The sequence below is a fragment of the Sipha flava genome, unplaced genomic scaffold (genome assembly GCF_003268045.1).
Source record: "Sipha flava isolate LNK unplaced genomic scaffold, YSA_version1 121_pilon_pilon, whole genome shotgun sequence".
Taxonomy (NCBI): Eukaryota; Metazoa; Arthropoda; class Insecta; order Hemiptera; family Aphididae; genus Sipha; species Sipha flava.
The window spans coordinates 2018154-2034585 of record NW_020271747.1 but is presented as its reverse complement, the minus strand read 5'-3'; the positions used below and the strand labels follow the sequence as shown (position 1 = coordinate 2034585).

The 16432-nt window shown below is 27.2% G+C and overlaps 2 protein-coding genes across 5 annotated transcripts; one reads left to right on the top strand and one right to left on the bottom strand.

Moving 5' to 3' along the window:
- Nucleotides 1–46: 46 nt before the first annotated feature.
- On the top strand, nucleotides 47–3279 carry LOC112694036 (COP9 signalosome complex subunit 6). The gene is made up of 3 exons (XM_025569368.1): nucleotides 47–487; nucleotides 555–994; nucleotides 2891–3279. The coding sequence occupies exons 1-3, from the start codon at nucleotides 182–184 to the stop codon at nucleotides 3099–3101; spliced, it is 957 nt and encodes a 318-aa protein (XP_025425153.1). The 5' UTR covers nucleotides 47–181; the 3' UTR covers nucleotides 3102–3279.
- LOC112694034 (protein Fe65 homolog) lies at nucleotides 3268–15668 on the bottom strand. 4 transcript variants are annotated; one of them, XM_025569363.1, is made up of 17 exons: nucleotides 15462–15667; nucleotides 14485–14565; nucleotides 12576–12719; nucleotides 11189–11465; nucleotides 10941–11096; nucleotides 10682–10866; nucleotides 10511–10623; nucleotides 9909–10030; nucleotides 9647–9839; nucleotides 5563–5690; nucleotides 5445–5450; nucleotides 5113–5279; nucleotides 4942–5046; nucleotides 4667–4866; nucleotides 4428–4607; nucleotides 4162–4359; nucleotides 3268–4098 (listed from the first exon to the last, which is right to left on the bottom strand). In XM_025569363.1, exons 3-16 carry the CDS (start codon nucleotides 12685–12687, stop codon nucleotides 4183–4185), a joined length of 2121 nt encoding a protein of 706 aa, XP_025425148.1. In that variant the 5' UTR covers nucleotides 12688–12719; nucleotides 14485–14565; nucleotides 15462–15667; the 3' UTR covers nucleotides 3268–4098; nucleotides 4162–4182. The 4 variants fall into 4 exon arrangements, with proteins under 4 accessions (XP_025425148.1, XP_025425147.1, XP_025425149.1 ...); XM_025569362.1 differs by lacking the exon at nucleotides 14485–14565; XM_025569364.1 differs by lacking the exons at nucleotides 14485–14565; nucleotides 15462–15667 and adding an exon at nucleotides 15270–15452.
- Nucleotides 15669–16432: the final 764 nt, after the last annotated feature.

Sequence of the window (16432 nt, the reverse complement as noted above, 5' to 3'; positions counted from 1 at the left end):
AATAATTTATTGAATATGGTGTTTTTATAATAGCTTGTGAATATTGATGTTCAACTCCCAGCTTTTTTTTTCCTATTTTGAACTTGTGATCGATTAATTCGATTTTTCATAGTTTTAATCGTGTCATTGTGATTCATTTTTTTAGTAACTATATCTAAATCGTTAAGTATTAGTTTTCATAATGGAAAATACTAATGTAGACATGGAAGTAGATGAAGTTCAAGACAATGTCATAGCAACAAATGTTACGGGTAGTGTGTCTATATCGCTACATCCTCTAGTTATTCTCAATATATCTGAACACTGGACACGTTTAACGGCCCAAGTTGGTAATTCAGTTCCTACTCTTGGAGCGCTAATCGGTAAACAAAAGGATCGAACAATTGAAATAATGAATTCATTTGAATTATCATATAATATACTCGAAGATTCATCATTAATTATCGATAGAGATTACTACAATTCTAAAGAAGAACAATTTAAACAAGTATACTGCTATAGTAAATACTCAAGAAAATATTTATATTTTATACATTTTATTTTTATTTTATCAGGTGTTTTGTGATTTGGACTTTCTTGGTTGGTATATTACAGGAACTGGTTCAAGTAAGCCATCATTACGAGATATTGAAGTACATCAACAAATCACTAAAATTGCTGACTGTCCAATATTTTTAAAAATGGATCCTCATGGTGGACATACGGATTTGCCAGTCAAAGTCTATGAATCCGTTATTGATTTAATTAAAGGAGACACAAAAATGTTATTTGTGGAATTGACATACACATTATCTACTGAAGATGCAGAACGTATCGGTGTTGATCATGTTGCAAGAATGTCCAGCAATGATGCTCAAGAAAATAGTTTGGTTGCTGAAACCTTAACTGTTCAGTTTAATGCTATCAAAATGCTTCAGAGTAGAGTTAAATTATTACTTGAATATTTGAAAGAAACTAAGAATTCAGAAATACCTATAAACAATGAAATATTAAGGTAAAAAAATTAAATTTAAAATCTATTAGTTATACAACTATTAAATAAAATAAGAACTCAACAAATATTTTAATTTTAATAATAATCAAAAATATACTTAAGGCCACTCTTATAACCATAGATCATAATTTAAATTATTTATTCAAATAGTAGAAAATTAATTAAATAACTAACAAAACACTAATATTATTTTAAATTGTATAGAAAAATTATGAAGTAAAGTTGGTTGAAAATAATTTAGGTATTATATAATATTTATATTATATGAAATTATATTATGAAAAAAAAAATATATATATACAGTGTGATCATGATAAGTGCAAACACTCAATAAGTATGTGCAGGCTTTATATATTTCAATTCTGATTTTTTGGCTAACTAATAAACATTATTATACATATTTTCAAATAATTAGACTATTTTTGTAACAGTTAATTTTGCGCATATGCACAATAACTTTTTCTTAAATGGCAACCACATATTTTAACCACTAATCATTTTTTGTCTAATTTTTGGTAGCCTAATCAACTTTCTGAATCCAATATTGACCATGGATTTTCAGTATTTTTGCTGTAATTCTGAAAATAATTGTTTTAGATTTATTCAACTTGACATTTTTACCTGTATTTATTAAGGTGAGATTTACATGTTATTTTAATTTAACTAATGTTGATTTTAAACTTAATTTGTGAAAGAATTATAACTTATAGCATAAAAACCATAAATAAGTGTTATTTATTTTGGTACAATAAATGGATCTATTAGAATGAATAAAATCTAAAAATTAATTACAAATTTAATTCTTAATTGAGTTATAAGTTAATTTAAATATTAAATAATTTAATGTATAAGTTTTTCAAATAGTTGTCCAAAACTATGTTAAATTCATTTAATATAGCGAAATAAATAATATACATATTTATGGTTTTTATGCTATAAGTTATAATTCTTACACAAATTCAATTTAAAATCAACAGTAGTTAAATTAAAATAACGTGTAAATCTCACCTTAATAAATACAGGTAAAAATGTCAAATTGAATAAATCTAAAATAATTATTTTCAGAATTACAGCAAAAATACTGAAAATCCATGGTCAATATTGGATTCAGAAAGTTGATTAGGCTACCAAAAATTAGACAAAAAATGATTAGTGGTTAAAATATGTGGTTGCCATTTAAGAAAAAGTTATTGTGCATATGCGCAAAATTAACTGTTACAAAAATAGTCTAATTATTTGAAAATATGTATAATAATGTTTATTAGTTAGCCAAAAAATCAGAATTGAAATATATAAAGCTTGCACATACTTATTGAGTGTTTGCACTTATCATGATCACACTGTATATATATTTTTTCTTACCATATTTCAGCTCGTACCAGTGCTCGACTTGGTAAAATTAAAGAAGGGGTTCTCTGTTTACTTAAAAAAACTGTGTCCCCAAAACTTGTTAAGCGTTATAATTATAACATCATAATGCATCCCCCCTCAAGTCGAGCACTGGCTTGCACTTTATGTATTAAAGCATCAAATTTTAATGCATATGATATATATTTAATTCTTGGATTTACATACCATGATAATGAATTGCATTATTCATTCATTGAATGAAACTACATAAGGTAACTACATAACTACATAAACTACATATTATTAATATAATTCTTGATGAGTGAATTTATAATGACATAGTTAATTATTATATTTAAAACACATAATATATATTAAACAAAATCTTGTTTTATTTAGTATTTGTTATAAAACTATAATAATTACCTGAAATATTAGCATAATAAAACAATTCTTCAATGTATCCAATAACAAGTTAATAAATGAAGCTAAGACTTAATTGATAAATCAAAAATATATTATGTTTAACTTATTTCTATTTTCTAGGGAATTTGTTTCTTTATGTCACCGACTGCCAGTAATGGAATCTGGAGAGTTCTACAGGGAATTGTATACACATTGTAATGACGTTGCACTTATTGCTTACTTAGGAGTGTTAACAAAATGTAGTAATGAAGTTAACAATTACTGTAACAAGTTCAATGCACTCTTTGATCGCCAAGTCGTTGGTAGAAAAGTTAAGGCTTTATTTTTATAATTCAATTTTATTTTTTAACTAAACATTTTGAAACTATCTGATTATTATGTTATAAAATACATTAAAAAAACTTATACTTTTATAAATTGGTTTAGGCAGTGTAAACCATGGTTGGAAAATAAGAAAAAAACGAAGACTGTCTTATTGAATAAATATACAATTAAAGTAAACTTATAAATATTTTCATTTATTTTTTTTAACAATTATTAAGCTTAGCTCTATACTTCACAACATCAAAATAGGTGTGCATATTCCCTAAATTATAATTGGTTTTTAACAAGCTTTGTAGATTTACAAATACCAAATATGTTGAGATCACTCAATAATAGGAATTTTATTTATACAGAAATATGATTTAATGATTTATAATTAGAAAAAAATAATGGTCAGTCAAAAGAAATACAAAAAGTTAAGCTTGATATGTGGAGAGCATTTAAAATAAATAAAAAGTGCTTTTTTTTAAAAAATATCTGTCTAAATGCTTGTAAAACTTCAGGTTATTGTCATGTTTATTTTCTAATGATTAAAGTAAACCAGTTTTGGTTTGAGTTAAATAAGTTTTTTATATTATCAATTTTAGCAACATTTAAATGCCTAACTTCTATATATTTGTTTATGTATAAATTTCAATATTTGTAAGTATACATTTTTTTATGATAATTTAATAGTATACAGCTTTCAAGGACAAGCAGATCAGTCCATTATTGAAATATATTTAAGGATTATTTTCTATAATATTCTATATCTATTCAAATAAGTGGTATCTTAAAATTAGTAAACTAAGTTACTTCATATGCTTTTCTTCCCTAAATGACTATAAGTCACAATTTAGTGTCTTTATGAATAATTAGTAAGGGTCGTTTATGGTCCGGTTATCAATGGTTGGTGATAACAATGACTGTAAACTAGTAGAAAGGGCATAATATTTTATAGTATGAGGTGACTGCAAATGTCGATGTGGTATAACTTCACGCACTTCAGAATTTGTTAATTCTTCCTGCATGGAATAAAAAAAAAATTACGTATACATATTGGTTATTAATGCCTTTATTTATGTTACCTGTAGCGTGAAAACTTCTTCTCAGGATTGAGTTAATTTCATTTTACGTCCTGTGATGGTACCCACTAACGACTTCAATGTAGAACTAATACCTTTCCTTGATATTCCATTTACATTCGGACTATTAATATTATGACTTAGAGTCACATTTGGATTCAAACCTTGTGGATGTGCATCTAAACATTTTTGGTATCTTAACTATAAATAAATTTAAAAAATATCAATTTAATAATTATTTAAAATTTTAGAACTTTCAACTGACATACTTTACATGCAGCTTCAATAGTTTTACAAAGTGTTCCGGCAGACGGATCACACTCAAACACGTGTGCAATGAAAAGATCTTGGGTGGTGTGCATAATAAAAGCACATTGTTTTACATTTTTACCTATTCCCAAAAATGATAAATATCTAACTCGGCACTCTACCATTTGATCTCCTTCTTCCTGAAATCAGCATATTATTTATAAATCCAACTCCTTAAATTTTTTAATATATAAATTACTGTATCCTGTTGAATGGTAATCATTGAAGGCGCTACTGCTACTGTAACGGTTTGGGGTACTGATGTAGGTGAATTTTCCAAAGCTACAATCGCATCATTAAGTACATCCATTCCCGACGCCTTAGATACTTCTATTGAACCCAAATAAGTGGCCCGAATAACTTTACGTGGTTCCTCCATTGGTGTAGGAAATGGTTGAACTATATAAATAATATTATACAATTGAATGATGTTAGAAATTTGTAAAATTACTATTAACAATTTATTGTATATACCCAGATTGGTAGTTGCAGAGTAGCTACCTCTGTAACTCCTACGCTTACGGTACTCCAATGGAAGATTTGTTGGTCTTACTGGTACGTTCATTTTCGTTGCAGTATCTAAAAAATTACATAAGCCATTAGAATAACTCACAATTCAATCCTAACATGAGATATTGTTAATACTTATATCAGTTGAACGTGAAATGTTCTGCTGAAGGCTGCGTTCAATCATGATTTTCTTACAAATGTCTCTTAGAGTGTTAGCTATCGTACGAGCTGGCATGTCACATCTGAAGACGTGACACATGTGTCGGCGTGTTATTCTATCACGAGCTACATACGCGAAGTCCCTGAAAAATATTTATTTTAAAAATGAAAATACTTAAGTTTGATTTGATTTACGTAATGACTACAGTGTCGACAGTCAAGCGTGATTTTTTTTTATAAACTTGTAGAAGAAATCTATTATTTAAGAGTATATATATATATATTATATAATTGTATATATACGTTACCTCTCTCTGTATAATAATGAAAGCATTGAGAAAAAAATGACAACATTAAATTGTTAAACAATAATATATTATTAATAAAAAATAACAATATATAAATGATATTAAAGACTATACAAACCTGCCATTGTCTCTCCCAACTCCCCAAACTCTAATTGTGTGTATAGGCTGTGTGTTTAAGACTGTGAGATTCTCTGGATCTATTAATTTCAATGCACCTTCATCCAAATCCATGAAAAGATCTTTTCCCTAAAAGCGTAATAATGAAATATATTTAAGTATATACCAATACATTATCCATAAATATCTTATTATTATTTCAATATCTTCTTAAATTATTCGTAATAATAAGTAATTCATTTCGGATTTCTTCAATATGATTGAAATCCTAAAAGTATTAACAAATTTATAGAGACTGTCAGTCTTTTTTGATGGACTGATCCAAATTTTCCTTTTTTATTGTTATATGTACCTATAGAATATCAAATTATCAAACGTGTATTGGTTATAATTTTAGTACTTTCGAAATAATTTATTATATAATGATAAGTATTATTAATGTATAAGCAGTGGCGTAAACTGGGTGGTACAAATGTAGCACTTGCAACACCACATCTAAAATGTGGTGGTGCAAAGATATGTTGTTGCACAACCAGAAAATCATTGAACTTTGTATACATACAATATTATTTTCAAGAGCCAAGGAAATCAGCATACCTACTAAAAACAAAATTTTATTGTTTTTTTTATTAATATTATAATAATAAAGATTTTAATGCTACAATAATTCAAAATGTATTTGTTATTTAAAGAAATATATGGGAAAATATATAGTTTATTGGGAAGAATTTTACTTAGGAAATTGGAAAATTGGTGTGTTGGAAATTTTAGGTTGAGAATATGCCTCAGCACCACCAGATATTGGATCCAATTTTCGCCACTGTATGTTAGTAAGTATAAGTATTTCATAAAAATTAAAACTTTAAACGAATGTGTTATTAATCGTAGTTTTTAGATAATTAGTAATTATCTACAAGATTCTACATGAAATACCCAACCTAAAGAGTTAGACGGCTACAATACGTTTGGGCACTCTATATCCCTAAAAAGATACCACGATTGGTCATATACCTTTAATATATACCGATATATACTATTCATATACGATTTTATATACCTTTACTTAAAAGTATATAAAATATGTACATACATGCATAATATATGTATATTCAAATATACATATACATCAAAATAATATAGGTAATATATATAGGCAAGCAGTGGCGCACGCAAGGGGGGGTTAAGGGGTTGTAACCCCCCCCCCGAAATTTTCTCCGATGTCTAGGTTAAAATTTACAAATTTTACAAGTTAGAAATATGAAGAGCTAGTATTGAATACCTAGTATCATTGATTATAGAATAGTCTATTATTTAAGTCAAAATATATTAAGGATAATTTTGTTAATTGTAAAATGTGTTATATTTTTACCTTGACCCCCCCCCCCCCCCAAAAAAATCCTGTGTGCGCCACTGTAGGTAAGTATATCTGTATATACCTTTAATTCAGCGCGACGGAAGTGGCGCGAAGCTAAGTAAAAAAAAAAATGCAGAGCGGTCACTACCGTAGTCTATTACACGAGCACGATAACAATAATCACATTCGGGACTCCTATGATGATAAATATTATAGTAGAAAGCGATAAAATGCGTAATCATAGACGTTATCGAAAATCTATTTATCTGTAATTTCCAAAGTTGTATAAATAGTGTAACAAAATGCAATAGGTACTATTACCATATTTATTTCACCATAAGTCCATATCAGACAATCAGTCTGTAGTCGCTTGTCGAGTGTGTAGTGCTAAAGTAAATATTCTTACCATGAACTTCATAGATGATATATTTGTAACAAAACGAGGAAGACGATACGTTCTGATACAGGGATATAATCTAAGTGAAAATAAACAATTGAAGAACCGAACTTTGCACTTCAGATGTACAAATCGTAAATGTAACGTAACAGCAATCATTGTTAAGAAACTTGATTTAATAATTTCACAAAAAAATGATCACAATTATCCGGCATTTCTGAAAATATTTTAAATCGATATAATTTAATGCCTACACTTAAACGAAAGGTCATTGATGATGTGTTTACTAAACCAAACGTTCTAACATTCAGGCAGAAACTGCATTAAAAATAAATACTATAAGAAAAATCAATTCAATCACACTAGAAAAGAGGCTAAACTTAAAAGGAAATTTTTGATTGATAATTGTAATGCTTATGACAAAGGAGACATAACACTAATTGAATACTTAAAAATTATGGGAATTTTTTATCAAGGAAATATTATAAATAATATAATAAAATACATAAATACACACACATATATATATATATATATAATGTAAAAATTAGAAATATTATAATTACATAATATATTTTTTTTTTTATTTTTTTGATAAAACTTGATAACTTAATTATTTTGATTAAAATAATATTTTTATATTATTATTTTTATTTAGCACGAGTATAAATAATTTACGTATTTTATAACATTTTGTAGCTACATTATTATTTATTTTATTTGTACTTATATTATTTTGATTATTTTACAACATAAATAGTGACTTACACTTTTTAAAACTTGTTACCTATATTATTTTGATATATATGTATATTTGTACATATATATTATGCATTTATGTACATATTTTATATACTTGTTAAACAAAGGTATATACATTTTACATTTTAGTGCCCAAACGTGGTATCTTTTTAGGGATATAGAGTGCCCTAATGTTGTGTGGATTTTGAATACTAAACGGGTAAAGATGCCCAAACGTGCTGCACGGATCTACAACCCGGTCCGTGCGCAACTTACCACTACCTATTTTTTCTTTAGATCGTCGTGTAAGTTTATTTTAGATAGTACAATTAAATTAATCGAGTAAGAACTATTGTTATTTTCCTATTATACGAGACTAATTTGTTTTGTGAAATATCACAAACTTGATATCTAAAACTACCTACCAAAATTTGCCTACTTTCTAATAGGACTACCATATTTTTATGTATATTAATAAATATTATTATATGTATATTTTTGTGATTTTTTTTTTAATATATATAGTATATGTTTTGTGTACGATCACTGACGACTGAAGTTTAAAATAATTAAATTGTTATACAAAAAATATTATCGTCGTCGACACTCGGCTACAACTCAAACGAAATCGGTAGGTAATTCCAAAAAATAAAATAGTACCTAATAATTGAAAAAAAAATTAAATTTATACAGAAATTAAATATTTTTTTGGTAAACATGCATTGACTAGTAAGACTTCGTAATTATTTATTGGAGGAAATTGGATATTGATTGTTTTTAAAATGTCAGTGAATTTACATTATTTTACATTTTGTCGCCACATGAATTCAGTTATATATGATTTTAAACTATGACGCATTGTGCCATAATATTTCTTGTTTTAACATTTTACTGAACCCCACGGACATTCTATATTTTGAATAGGTGATTTAAATTGAGGGTTTACAAAGTTTTTGTTACGGTTTACAGTCAAATGTTTAAAACTAGTTTTTTCAAGTTTGCTAGAGTTGTATGTCCTCTAACAATCTGAATAATTTATTGTTCCTTTTTTTATATTGTAAAATATTGTATTGTGGAAAGTAGACATGGTTCAATCAAAAACCTGGATCAAAAAACTGTTTTTAGTTTCATGACATATTCCTCCAAAAATTTATTGTCGCAAAAGTATTCAATCAGTATAACTTTTTCGTTTGGAAAATAAACTTTTGTCTATCTCAACAATTTACCGAAACACAACGTTACAAAAACTAATAATATACGTATTGATAGATAATTTTAAATTTCGTTGCATGAATATCGATTAGATTGAAGTAGTTGCGATAACGGAGGTTGTCTTGAATAACAGGAACGTATTGAATATTTTAATTAATTATGTCTAAATATTACTACAACAAATCAATAAATCTGCTATTAAATACCTACTGCTGCAAACATTTTATCTGTATATTTCATATTCCTTTTTCCCTTAATTTCCCTCCCCACTTAAGTAAATCCTGTACACGACCCATTCTAAAATGTCGTCTTTCGTGCATGGTCTATCTTCCGCATATCCCCTCTGAAAATATATCACTGATTATAAGTATATATACTTACATCTCCCCATCGGCCGACATTATCAATAAAGTCGTTACGACCAAGTGATAGATCAACAATACACTTGTTGACAGCTTTGCTACTTCTTTCTGGAGTTAAATCGTCTTCACAAATTTCTACCCATCCCAAAGAACGCACAGCAAACCGTATACCTTTGTTTTCGTTTTCAATTCGAGCTGGATAACTTCTTCGTCTGAAAAATATCACGTCTTAGATAACTGACCACATTCTTCTTTATATGCACAATTTCATCGAATATTACTTGTAAGCCATTTCTTCTTTTCGACTCTTCTGGTAACACAAATTTTCAAGAGCTGAACTTGTCGTACTTCTAGTTACTGAACTAACCAAACTTCCTGTGTTATTTTGAAAACTGTTCAATACCTTGAATTACAATTTATGAAATGTAATTTAAGTATAAGTTGTTTATTTTTAATTTATGTCTAAATATAATAATAATCAGGAATAATATTATCAATAAGAAGTATTGTATTAATAAGTAAAGCTAAGTACATATTTGCGTGTATATTATTATTTAAAAATAGAACGTAAACGAAAAATTTTAATTTTAATTAGGTATGGTAAATACAAAGATAATTTATAAATACTATAAGAGAATGCAGATTGTTTTAAATTATTTTATTATACAATGAAGTTAAAAAAGAAAATGTCTATAGGTATAACAATAAATTAGTGTAAAAATCATCTATTAAAAAACAGAATTAATATAAATTATTTGCTATTTAAAGTTTTATTGAATTATATTATTCAAATATAATAATATATGTTAATATTTTATATATTTTAAAAACTAAATTATTTGCCTACATATTAAACAAAAAAATAATTAATAATTATTTTTACCGATTCTGCATCTTTGACCAATGGTGTTTTAGGCTCATTTTTGCCACTGTATTCAGGAGGTTCTCTTTGAATTGTTCCGCTCTTAATATGCCAATAATAAGGACCGTCATTGTCTAAAATTAAATTAATCCAGTAATATTGAGTAAAAAGAAGATTTAAAATTATTTGTACCTTCATGCTTTTCCCACCCAGCTGGCAATTCATCCATGAATTCATGTGCATTGTTTTTCATTGGAACTGCATACAAGTCATTATTTAAATCACCTTGTATATGTTGTATTTCCTTATTGATATTGGATGTATCTTTTTGCTTGATCAATGAAAGAGTATTTGGTGGTGTACGTTTTTCGTTTATACTATATAATACAATAAGAATTTTAAATAATTATTTGAAAATATAATAAATACCACGATAAATTAAAAAACCTACTTCCCCACTTTGCACTTTGTTTGTTCCGATTCTTCAATTAAATCCGGTTTTACGTATGACACTTGCATTTGGTGATTTTGATTGTTGATATTAGTTAAATCGTGTTGATTTTTAATATTCATATCTCTTGTTACGTTACAATTTAAATTTGTATTCCTTAAAAATAATAACAAAAATAGTTTTAGAATAAGAGTAATTAGTTTTTTTTACAAAATATAATTTATATAATAAATTGGTGATATAATTACCAAGTTTTTCCCGTTTGTCCCAACACATCCACGCCCATTGATCCCAAATCCAATGATTTGTAACGTTTTCTGTTTATATTTTCCGTATTGATATTGCATACCGTATCAAATTCCCGACACAAAAGTTCCGAATACAGTATGCAGTCACCATTTAAATTGAAACCAGCTGGAGAATCAGTAGTTGATGTTAAGTTTGAGTTCAATGCATCGTCCAAAGCCAAATGTCCCGTTCCAGCAAGATGATAGTTAGGATTTTCGTAACTCAAACGACCGTTTTCTATAAAAAAAATAGTTGCTTACGCTCAATGGTATTTTTTAGTTTGAATGCAAAATTATCGAATACGTTTATATTGATTAATAGGTGATATTAATTATTAATCATGAAATTATTTGTATCGAACTAGATATAAGTATACAGCTTTTCATGTTGTATACATAATAAATAATATTTACAAAAATATATTTACGTAAATATTCATAAAACATTTTTTTATAAAATTTAAATAATATTAGAAATTATTATAAAATTTATAGAGTGTATTTAAAATTTAACAGTTAATTTTTAAGTGTTTTATATAAATAATAAATTCTTTAAAATTAAATCGCCATTCTAATTGTAATATATTAAATATTATAAAACCAAAAATACATACCCGCATTTGACAATGGCCAATTGATAAAAATATTGAAAACTTTTCTATAATAGTAGGTATATTGTATAAATGTCTAAATAAATAAAACGTAGAGTACCTATAGTACGATGAGTAGTACAATCATGCGCGTAGTAAACAAAACCTATTCGCCGCCACTAATATGTATATACGCGATGACTCATAAACGCTCGAATATAAAAATCGATAATCGGAGTACTCCCGGATGAATAATAATATACAGACTAAGAAAAAACAAATTATTATATATGAAGCTAAATATATATGTATATATATAAATATATGTATATATAATTATACACGGAATTAATTTTATTATATCAATACAATATACTTATGTAAATTAATGAGAAATCAGTAAGAAAAAGTAAAAATCTAATTTATTAGAAAATGATACATTTTTGATAAAAAAATAAAACAATTTTATCTAAATAATTTTTAAATTTTTTTAAAAAAATCTAAAAAATAATAAAGAATTATAGTTGGGTATAACTAAAGAATAATTAGTCATACCTAACTACCCGGTTAAAAAATATAACAAAATTATATGATTTGTTATGAATTGTAGTTATAATAATCATTAAGACGTATACTAAACATGCATTTTGAATTTATTTTTTGATAGACATATAATTATATAAATAAAAAGTTAATTTTTCAAATAAAAATGCATAGTAGAATAATGAAATAATAGTTTGAAAATAAAAATTGATCACCTAATAAATTGTCGTCTTCAACAACAGCAGCAGTCATCATTGGATATAGAGACGACAATAATGTAGCGTACGGACTTCGATTTGGAGATCTAATTATTTCTCCACACAACATACCATATGTGTTCTGACCTCAAATTATGCACCCTGAATAATAAATAAGTATATACATGCATAATTAGCACAACAAAAGTAATTAATCAAATGTAGCATCTAGATTACTTTAGATAATTGTTTACAAACGAGTTGAATACGAAGTAAAGTACTAGTATTAAAATCCAATTAGTTAGTATAGGAAAACATTTACGCGTATGGATGTTTGATCAACACATTGAATTTTAATACAGGAATAGTAAATTAATAATAATATATTAATTTTGTATAGGAAATAAAATATTTATCGTGTCGTATAATATATGTACGTATCGAATTTTAAATAAAGTGGCAAATCACAATGGTAAGATTAATATATTATATATTAGTATAATCAAAGTGCATGCATTACATAATAAGATGATATTTAGGGTGGATTTGAACGTCGAACGAATGTATAATATAAAACTCGAAATATAATACACAATTTACAACTCATATTTCAACTGACTTTTGCAAAAGTTATGAACGCTTATTGAATTTTAATGATAAAAATAAAGATATGTAATTTACTTTATTTTGTTAAAGGGTCGATTTTTTTTTATCAGGTTTGATATAATTCGATGAAATGTATTATATAAATAAAATTTAACAATAAATCTAGTATGAATTTAAAATAAATATTATATGCGAAAAAAAATTTCTTAAATTATGATAATCCAAAAATAAGTTGTGGGAGGGCGTAAAATTTCAAGACGGGACTTATTAATTTACTCCATCCTGCCGACAATATTGATTGGGTCGGTGTGACCATTTTTGGCGCCACAAAGGCTGCACTTTATTACACTAGTCTTGCGTGGTGGTCAGAAATTAAAAAAGACATATAGACTTGTTGGAGCCAAGTGCATTATTCAAATCGCTTAACTTATAAATCAATCGAGTCGTTCGTCAAATCTATATTGGATACCTATGCACTTCTTCATTTTTTGATAAATACGATTTGAATAAATATGGAATAAAATAATCTTTAGGTGACAGAAATAATAATTTTAACCAGTCATTCGTTGTATATTTCCTATTTACTATATTATGTATATTCTACATTATTCTATATTATGTTTTCGATGTCTAGTTTAATAACCTTCTATATTTATTATTATACTGTATTTTAATCAAAATATAATTATTAGGTTTCATTCAAATACTTTTCTAGTAAATTTAATACTAAAGCTATTAAAAAATAAAATAAAAATGTAATTATTAATTGCTTACATTAGGATTCTGTCTGTTTATCATACATATTTATTGGTTTTGTTTACAGAGGAATTATTGAATATTTGTAAAATTATTTCATTGAGCACAGAAGTATATTTAACAACGTATTTAATTGTATGAATAATTTTAAAAGTAATGAAAAAAAATGCATAGATGATTAAAAATTAAGTACAATATCTCGATCACAGGCCGTAACTTTTTAAAATAAATGTTAGTATAGAATAGTTATTTTAATGAAATCAAATTCAAATATTCAAATGTATTTTATAATGTTGAAATATACGTTTTTTATTAACTATTTGTGAAAATAGTTCGGATAAATTCAAATAAACTATAAGTTCTGCTTCAAATGGACACAAAATATTCATGATTGGTCTGACCAAGTTTTTATTATTATAACGAAATAGTGTATTATTTACAATTTGTCGTGTGCTAAAGTGTCTACACATTATTTATTATCTAATATAATTGTAACGCTTTTCATTAAAATTAAATATTATTTTTTTATATTATAAATAATATGCATGAATGTATGAATACTTACAAAATATCTCTTTTGACAGGACTGGAATGATTAATAACCTTGAGATAAAATTATAACTAGCGTTCTACTGTGATCGTAACGCTGAAATGAAATAGTAAGAAATGTGAGCCCAGCTGTTGGTCGTTAAAGGTTAGTCAGGCGCAGGACGCAACAATAGAAACATGGCCGACGCCAGAGCGTATCGATTATTTTCCTTCCGCTGGATGGCACTCACACACCTCTACTCGACGAGAAATTAATTTCAAAACGGCATCCGACGAGTTTTTAATGCGTCAAGAAGTCCTTTACGGAGAAGAGAACCGAAACCGTTCAACAAAAATACGCAATGAAAATAATTTTCAAAGCTTTTCAAAACCTCACTACGAACGATTATCATTCGACGTAGGTATCCATCACAAATGACACGCGAGGGGAAAAGTTACGGACTCGTCGCCTCGCTATTATATATTCGCGGAACGTCTATAGAACGTTTTCGCTCCAAAAACGAACACGATGCATTCCCCTAACCATTGATGTATCTCCGTTTTTGTACGGTTATTAGTACTAAAACCACACCTATGTTACCTCTACCTACGAATACACAGTTCAAAACCGATTTGTGTATTATTTGTAAATGGTATTGTGTACCTACCCACTAGATTTTATTGTGTATTCGTTCGTTTTAGACAAGCGGTGTTTTATTTGCGACGCGCACTCTTCGACCGACGTCTAAAAGAGTTCGGAAAGTGCGGTCACTTCGAAAAAGCTTTTTAAGAAAAAAAAACAAATAATCGTATTATACTTACGGCGTATTAAGTAATTACAATTTACTTCCGAGTAATGAGATTGTCATTACGATTCGTGTTTATACTATTATTGTCAATACAATTGTTCACCGTTTCGCATAAATCAAAATTATATTATCCAAAAGTATAATTGTTACCCAAATACATTACACCTATGTACACTGTATACATAATAATATGCATAAAACTTACGGCGTCGATACATGTTTTTGGGAAGAAAATGATTTTTGATTCATTAGAATTAGCAATGTTTCGCGTAATGTTTACACAAAAGAAAACGAAAACGCGAAAAAAAAGAAAAAATACTGTAGCGTAATATAAATTAACCGCGTGGAACTCACAACATTTTGTCCAATATCCAATTGGTGAATGACGAGACTATTGGAATAAAAGACCGCACACATTCGGGCTCCTGATAAGGAAATAACGACCTGGCCACTGTGCGACGCTGTGTACGCAGTGATAACGGTACCCTGGATGACCTCGTGTGTCTGTCAAGTGTAAGTTACCTTTATATATATGTATGTGTCTCGGTGTCTTTATTGAGTTAAAACAACGAGATCATTTATGTGACTCGACGACAGTGTGTATTCGATTTAATGGATAAAATTCCACGGCGAATTCCGAATAAGATTTAACAATAGATTGCTCCTATATTGTGTTTCACATCGAATTAATACGTTTAATTATGCTGTACATGTGACCTGTGTTTCACAATAAATATATAAATGTTATATATTGTAAAGATATTGTTAAGTATAAATCCATCGTTATTCGTACTATTTCGGAAACGTTTAAAACAGATTATTTTTCTAAAAATTTAAGTTTTCGTGTGATATTTCCAAATCTCTTATGATATTCAATATGTATGAAAATCATTGTGTGTATTACTCTAGAAGTTAAGTTTTTATTCATCAAAACTAAAAATTATTCACGTGACCCACAAGGATGAATTGATTAGAATAGTAAGTTTTGCTTGTGAATATAATGATTATCCAAAAAATTATTCTGAAGATTAATCCAATTAAAAAAGAAGAAAATGGAAGAATTATTTTATAATTTCAATACTTAATCCTTCTCAACATATATTAGAATTAATTTCCTAAATGAAGATGAAATATGATGTACTTTAACATAAGAATGCATTGGTGAAATATTTTCTA

Excerpts from the sequence above, each read along its gene's own strand:
- LOC112694034 (XM_025569363.1), bottom strand. The coding sequence starts at position 12,687 with ATGTTGTGTGGAGAAATAATTAGATCTCCAAATCGAAGTCCGTACGCT. Across the intron at positions 10,624-10,681 it reads TGGGTGGGAAAAGCATGAAG|ACAATGACGGTCCTTATTAT; the intron begins GTACAAATAATT and ends ATTTAATTTTAG. Across the intron at positions 4,867-4,941 it reads CTCTGCAACTACCAATCTGG|TTCAACCATTTCCTACACCA; the intron begins GTATATACAATA and ends TTATTTATATAG.
- LOC112694036 (XM_025569368.1), top strand. The coding sequence starts at position 182 with ATGGAAAATACTAATGTAGACATGGAAGTAGATGAAGTTCAAGACAAT. Across the intron at positions 488-554 it reads AAGAAGAACAATTTAAACAA|GTGTTTTGTGATTTGGACTT; the intron begins GTATACTGCTAT and ends TTATTTTATCAG. Across the intron at positions 995-2,890 it reads ATAAACAATGAAATATTAAG|GGAATTTGTTTCTTTATGTC; the intron begins GTAAAAAAATTA and ends TCTATTTTCTAG.